The sequence below is a fragment of the Eimeria maxima genome, genomic scaffold, assembly GCF_000499605.1.
Source record: "Eimeria maxima Weybridge genomic scaffold, Emw_scaff722, whole genome shotgun sequence".
NCBI lineage: Eukaryota > Apicomplexa > Conoidasida > Eucoccidiorida > Eimeriidae > Eimeria > Eimeria maxima.
Window position 1 is genome coordinate 2501 of NW_013566718.1, and position 7500 is coordinate 10000.

The 7500-nt window shown below is 40.9% G+C and overlaps 2 protein-coding genes across 2 annotated transcripts in view; one reads left to right on the top strand and one right to left on the bottom strand.

Moving 5' to 3' along the window:
• Positions 1-1572: 1572 nt before the first annotated feature.
• EMWEY_00041820 (U4/U6 small nuclear ribonucleoprotein, putative) lies at positions 1573-6537 on the top strand (the record flags this gene model as incomplete). The annotated part of the gene is made up of 11 exons (XM_013482718.1): positions 1573-1749; positions 1935-2370; positions 3261-3433; positions 4005-4099; positions 4318-4382; positions 4492-4565; positions 4846-4974; positions 5235-5309; positions 5479-5563; positions 5740-5831; positions 6484-6537. 11 exons carry the CDS (start codon positions 1573-1575, stop codon positions 6535-6537), a joined length of 1455 nt encoding a protein of 484 aa, XP_013338172.1.
• A 613-nt stretch (positions 6538-7150) lies between these two features.
• The window catches only part of EMWEY_00041830 (hypothetical protein, conserved), a gene marked incomplete at both ends in the record, with an annotated part of 3461 nt that continues 3111 nt past the window's right edge, over positions 7151-7500 (bottom strand). The window contains one exon of the mRNA XM_013482719.1: positions 7151-7160. Coding sequence (XP_013338173.1) covers positions 7151-7160 — 10 coding nt within the window. The remainder of the gene's footprint in view (positions 7161-7500) is intronic.

Below are 7500 nucleotides of genomic sequence, written 5' to 3' on the forward strand. Positions count from 1 at the left end.
GTATCATTGTATCTTTTTGTGTGTAATGTTATCTTTTGCTGCTGCTGCTGCTGCTGCTGCTGCAGCAATAGAAGCAAATACATACTGTGGTGTCTGCATGCATATATAATTATATTTATATTTATTTATTTATATATTTATATTTATATTCTGCTGTACGCATGCATGCATGCATGCATGCATGCATGCATATACATTATTTGTAGAGTGCTGCTGCTGCTGCAGCCTGCCAGTCTGCAGGCAGCAGCAGCGGCAACAGCAGTAGTGGCAACAGCAGCGGTCGCTGCTGCTGCTGCTGCAGCAACAACCTTTGTTGCTGCAGCAGCTGCTGCAGCAGCAGCAGCAGCAGAATTCTTCATGCACAGTTAACTATAAGAATTGATTAAGAGAACAAACCTCTCTTGTATACAGAAGCTAGGGTTTAGGGTTTAGGGTTTAGGGTTTAGGATTGGGTAGTGGTAAGTATTATCATATATAAGGGTTTCTTTAGGGTTTAGGGTTTACAGTTTAATTTGCAGTGTATAGGCAGTATTATATTCCCTATAAACCCTTTTTTAGGGTTTAGGGTTTGTCTTATGCCAGTAGCTAACACCAAATAAACAGAAAAGAATTTGCATGCATTGTATGCATGCATGCATGCATCTTCAGCAGCAGCAACTGCAGCAGCAGCAACAGCAACAGCAACAACACAAGTAAGGAAGTAGTTGTTTATCCTCTCTTTTCTTCTTCTATTTGTTGTTTATATTTAGTTGTTAATTAAATAAATAATTTAAGTTTGCTCTTCTTATTTTTGTTTTTTCTTGTTTAGGGTTTAGGGTTTAGGGTTTACCGAAACCCTAAACCCTAATTTAGGGTTTAGGGTTTAGGGTTTAGGGTTTAGAGTATATTATATACCGCGCCGTGCATGAGCACGTCCTCTTGTATGAGGAAAAAGACTAAAAAAAGAATTAATTAATTATTTTTTATAAATAAAAGAATATAACAATAAAAAAAGAAGAAAAATAAAAAAAAATAAAATATAAATAATTAAATAATCTCTCGGGTGTATAGGCAGCTCAATATAGAGGGGAAAGGATGACGACCTACAAGAGGTATTTTTATGCAATTAATTAATAAATTAATTAAATATAATTAAACAAAATTAATTAAATATAATTAATTTAATTTAATTAAATAAAATATACAAAAAAAAGGACAAAAAGAAGAAGAAGAAGACCGTCAATAGGTTGGTTTCTGCACGTGCAATATTTACAGGGCTGCATGCAGCTGCAGCGGCAGCAGCAGCAGCAGCTGCTGCGGCTGCAGCTGCTCCTGTTGCTGCGAATCTTTTTTTTTGTACAAACTTTGCTCTATTTAAATATTATTTTTCTTTTCTTTTCTTATACCCCTGATCAGTGTGCCTAAGGGCGCATGCTGCAGCTGCTGCAGCAGCATGCGCAGCAGCAGCAAAATAAACAAGAGCAGCAGCAGCAGCAACAGCAGCAGCAGCAATAGTAGAAGAAGCAGCAACAGCAGCAATAGCAGCATAAACCAGGAGTGTATACAACCAGCAGCAACAACAGCAAGGAGAAGATGGACCCCAGCAACAAATCCGATCCCGCTGCAGCAGCAGCAACACCAGCAGCAGCAACACCAGCAGCAGCAACACCAGCAGCAGCAACACCAGCAGCAGCAACACCAGCAGCAGCAACAACAGCAGCAGGAGCAGCAGAAGAGCAGCAGAAGAGAAGGAAGACAAGATGGGCAAGGGTATGTCTTTGCGGTGTATATACACCACACATATCTTGCATGCACAGCTCATCTAGCATGACTTGCATTTGGTGCTGCTGCTGCTGCATTTGCTGCTGCAGCTACTGCTGCCGCCGCTGCATTTACTGCTGCTGCTGCTGCTGCATTTGCTGCTGTTGCTGCTGCTGTGTCTTTCTTGTGTGCAGGATGGCCCAGGAGAGACGGAGGGTGCCGCACCTGCTGCTGCTGGTGGTGCTGCTGGTGCTGCTGCTGCGGCTCCTTCTACTGGTGAGGCAGCAACAGCATCTGGTGGATCCCCAGAAGCAGCAGGAGGAGGAGCAGCAGCAGCAGCAGGAGGTACAAAAGGTATAAAGCTTCCTTTTAGTGTACAAGCAGCAGCAGCAGCAGCAAGAGAAGCATTAGAGAAAGCAAAGAAAGCAGCACAACTGCAGCGGCAGATACAGGAGCAGCTACGTCAGCAGCAAGCAGCAGCAGCAGCTGCAGCAGCAGCAGCAGTAACAGCTGCAACAGTACCATCCCTAGCAGCAGCAGCAGCAGCAGGACAAACAACAGCAGCAGCAACAGCAACAGGAGCAATAACAGGAACAGGAGCACCAGCAGCAGCAGGAGCACCAACAGCAGGTCCATCTGCTGCTGCTGCTGCTGCTGCAGCAGCAGCAGCAGCAGCAATAGCAGCACAACAGATAAAAGCAAGTACAGGTAGTATAACAGCAGGAATAGGTTCATCATTATTACCTCATGAATTAATAATATTGCATGCAAAACAGCAACAGCAGCAGCAGCAGCAAAGGAAGCAGCAGCAGCTGCAGCAAGAAGAAGAAGAAATAAAAAAAAAAAAAAAAAAAATTTTTTTTTGATGAATTAGGGAGAGAAATAGATGATAAAGGAAATTTAATACAAAAGAATTTCTTATCTACTCTTAAGATTAATAGAAGGCAGCAGCAGCAGCAGCAGCAGCAGCAGCAGGTAGGATTTGCTGCTGTTGTTTCTGTTGCTGTTGCTGTTGCTGTTGCTGCTGATGCTGCTGATGGCGGTGGTGGTTGTGGTGTTTAGTAGTGTAGGAGGTTTGCTGCTGCTGTTGCTGCTGTTACTATTGCTGCTACTATTGCTTTTGTTGTTGCTGCTGCTGCATGTGCTGCTGCTGCTGCTGCTGCTGCTGCTGCTGCTGCTGCAGGGGACTGAAGGTGTATATGAGGACATAACGAGTGCTCCTTGGTATGATCCAACCATAGAAACTAAAACAGCAAGAAATCAGGTATTGCTGCTGCTGCTGCTGCTGCTGCTGCTGCTGCTGTTGCTGTTGCTGCTGTTGCTGGTGGTGGTAGTAATACTACTGCTGCTGATGCTGCTGCTGTTGTGGCTAGTATGGATGTTCCTGCTGCTGCTGCTACATCTGCTGCATCTGCTGCTGCTACATCTGCTGCATCTGCTGCTGCTGCTGCTGCTGTTGCTGCTGTTGCTGCTGCTGCTGCTGCAGCGTAAGAGGAAAGCATTAGAGTTTTTACCTAAAGGGCATTATGTAAGAATAGAGGAAAGTATGTTATCCTTCCAGCGGCAGCAGCAGCAGCGGGAAGCAGCAGCAGCAGCAGCAACAACAGCAGCAGCAGCAGCAGGAGATATTAAAAAAGAAATTACACCCGAAGAAAAACTTGATGCTGCTGCACCAGATATAGCTAGAATATGGGTAAATTGCTGCTGCTGCTGCTGCTGCTGCTGCTGCTGCTGCTGTTGCTGCTGCTGATGGTACTGATACATCTGCTTGTGTAGTTGTTGCTGTTGTTGCTGCTGCTGTTGCTGCTGCATCTGCTGCTATAGCTGCTATTCCTCCCGTCGCTCCTGCTACATCTGCTACATCTGCTGCATCTGCTGTTGCTGCTGCTGCTGCTGCTGCTGCTGCTGCTGCTGCTGCTGCTGCTGCTGCTGCTGCTGCTGCTGCTGCTGCAGCTAAGTGATTGTCCTTCTATAGAGCCATGGGATGTTTTCTTATTTACTAAAACACCAGAGGGAACTTTTATACCTAAACTTGTAAGAAATAAATAAATAAATAAATAAATAAATAAATAAATAAATAAATAAATAAATAAATAAATATATAAATATTCTAGTTAAATTAATATTATATTATATAATTTTATCTTTCTTATATATTATATATATAATAAGAAAGATAAGAAAAAAAGGAAAAAAGATGAAAAAAAAAATAAAAAATAATTATTTATTTTTTTCTTTTTTTTTTCTTTTTTTTTCCTGTATAGGATAAAATAGATAATTTAGTTGAACATCCAGCACCTCTTATTGTACAAACAACAGGAAATACAATTGTTAATATGTATCTTACTCCTAAAGAAAGGTAAGGGTTTAGTGTTTAGGGTTTAGGGTTTAGGGTTTAGGGTTTAGGGTTTAGGGTTTAGGGTTTAGGGTTTAGGGTTTAGGTGGTGTCTATGTGTGGCTTTCTTCAATATTTGTTGGATGAACACTTTAGAGGAATTCTTGCAGATTTGAAGGGTTTAGGGTTTAGGGTTTTCGGGTTTAGGGTTTAGGGTTTAGGGTTTAGGGTTTGTGGTTTAGGAAGAAACTCCGACGGAGAAAGAGGCAAGAAAGAGAAAAAGAAAAACAAGATAAAATAAGAATGGGTAAGTAACCTTTTATTCAGCTGTATAAACCCTAAACCCTAAACCCTTGAGGGTTTAGTCGGAACAAGTGTTTTATGAATTAGGGTTTAGGGTTTACGTGTATGTACAGGTCTTATGCCTCCTCCTCCCCCTAAATGTAAACTCAGCAACTTAATGAGGGTTTTAGGCGATGTTGCTGTCGCGGTAAGAAACCCTAAACCCTAAACCCTAGCGGCAAACACCAGCTTTAGCTAACCCTTGTACACTCTTTATCCCCACTCAGCTCCCCTTCTAGGGTTTAGGGTTTAGGGTTTAGGGTTTACGATTTGGGGGTTTAGCCATCATCATGCACATGTCTCAACTTGTTGTTTTCTTCTTTCGTCTTTTATTTTTCGGTTTTAGGGTTTAGGGTTTAGGATTAATTAGGGTTTAGGGTTTACTAGGGTTTAGGGTTTAGGGTTTAGGGTTTAGGGTTTATATACAGGATCCATCAAAAACAGAGAAAAAAGTTCGTCAGCAAATGGCGGAGAGGTTGGAGGCTCACGAGAAAAGAAATAATGATAGAAAATTAACTAAGGCAGAAAAAAGTAATAAAAATATTAATAAATGGAGGGTAAACCCTAAACCCTAATTTTACCCTAAACCCTAATTTTACCCTAAACCCTAATTTTACCCTAAACCCTAAAACCTAAGACCCTAAGCAGACCGTACACTACGACACTGTGGATAAACGGATATGCACCAAACCCTCAAACAAGCACAGCTCGCCATTTAGGGTTTAGGGTTTAGGGTTTAGGGTTTGTTCCTTTATGGCAAGGGTTTAGGTTTTAGGGTTTAGGGTTTAGGGTTTAGGGTTTATGTGTGGTTTTTCAGCTGAAGCAACAAAACAATTGCAGCGTTGCTGTCTTTAGGATTAAATCATTGGCGAATAAACGTCATCTATTTAAGGTATATATAAACCCTAAACCCTAAACCCTAAACCCTCCCTAATAGCAGCAGCAGCAACAGGGGAGTTAATGATTGCTGGTGTTATAGCTTTTGATGTTTATGTATGTATAGAGGAAACCTTTAAATCAAGGGTTTAGGGTTTAGGGTTTAGGGTTTGTTGTTTATTTAGGTGGATACAAACGCTAAACAATTTCATGTTACGGGGGTTTGTGTTATTCCTCCACAACCAGCATGGGCTGTTGTTGTCTTTGAAGGTAAGGGTTTAGGGTTTAGGGTTTAGGGTTTAGGGTTTAGGGTTTAGGACGTTTGTTGTAATAGAATGAGGGTTTAATGTTGCCTCAATCATGTTTTAGGGATTTTTAGGGTTTAGGGTTTAGGGTTTTCTAGGATTTAGGGTTTAGGGTTTAGGGTTTAGGGTTTATGTATTCAGGGTCTCATAAATCCATAAAAAGACTTCGTGCTTTAATGGAGAGAAGAATTAAATGGGCAGAAACAGAATTAGGCACAAAGCCAATGACAAATGTAAGGGTTTAGGGTTTAGGGTTTAGGGTTTAGGGTTTAGGGTTTAGGGTTTACGGTGTGTCTTTCGGGTTGTACTGTTACTCATTTTTTGCTCTTTTTTTTAATTATTTAATTTATTTAATTTTATTTATTTATTTATTTATTTATTTATTTATTTATTTATTTATTTATTTATTTATTTATTTATTTATTTTTTGGACTCTGATGATGATGGGGATGGAGGAGGAGATGTTGATGGTCATTGCAGTCTATGTTGGCAGGTAAGAAACCATAAACCCTAAACCCTAAACCCTAAAAGCTCTAGCAATAAATAAATAAATAAGTAAACCCTATTTATTTATTTATTTATTTATTTATTTATAGGGAACAAATACAAGTCCTAGTTTCTCTAGTTGGAAGATTCATAGGGTTAATTCAGATGCAGAGGCAAGAAGAATATTCAGAAATGTTCATGCTGTAAGATTAGGGTTTAGGGTTTAGGGTTTAGGGTTTGGGGTTTAAGGGACGGGGGGAGAGAGGGTTTGCTGATGTGGAAGGTTGCTACATCTTTCTCGATTATTAGGCCTGGTGCAACCCCTCTAGGGTTTAGGGTTTAGGGTTTGGGGTTTAGGGTTTAGGGTTTAGGGTTTAGGGTTTTGTATTATTTATACAGGAGCATTACTGGGAGACCGCGCAGAAATTCAGAGATGCGCGTCTCGATTACTAAACACTAACTATAAAAAGTTTGCTGCTGCTGCTGCTGTTGCTGCTGTTGCTGCTGCAGCATGAGCAGCAGCAGCAGCAGCAGCAGGAACGACGGCAGCAGCATTTGACGCAGCAGGATTTGCAGTAGCAACACAGGGAAGAGTAACAGTAACAGGAGAAGCAGCAGCAGCAGTTGCTGCTGCTGCAGCAGCAACTGCAGCAGCAGCAGCAGCAGCAGCAACAGCAGCAATATGTGTTATTATTATTGAGGGTTTGGTGTTTCCTTGTTTAGTACAAGAGGAAAGAAACCCTAAACCCTAATTGAGTGTTTTTAGGGTTTAGGGTTTAGTAAGCTTATTTACTAAACCCTAATAAATTATTTATTGGCGTATAAACCCTTTATTAACCCTTTATACAAATACCTGTAGGGTTTAGGGTTTAGGGTTTACGAGGAATATAAATAGTTATATATACAAAAATAAATAAATAAATAAATAAATAAATAAATAAATAAATAAATAAATAAGTAGTAAATAGTGTTTGTGTTAAACCCTAGAGGGTAGTAAACCCTCATTAAAAAATAGCAAACCCTAAACCCTAAAGAAAGGGTTTATATAAACCCTAGAAGAATATCCTTAAAAAGCCCTATACAACCCTAAACCCTAAACCCTAAACCCTAGGGTTTAGGGTTTAGGGTTTATCAAACCCTAAACCCTTCAAAGAACAAAATGGGGAGGATTTGTAGGCATAGGAGCGTAAACCCTAAACCCTAATAATAAACCCTAAACCCTAATAATTAACCCTAAACCCTAAACCCTAGAGAGAGGTACTCTGGCTGCAGCGCGAGCCTAGGGAGGATAGCAGGAGCGCATGCAGCAAATTTTGCTGCTCTTGCTGCAGCAGCAAGAGCTTGCTGCGGTTGCTGCAGCAGCAGCAGTACCTGTGCATACACCACAAGTGCTGCTGCTTCTTGTGTCCAATCAGT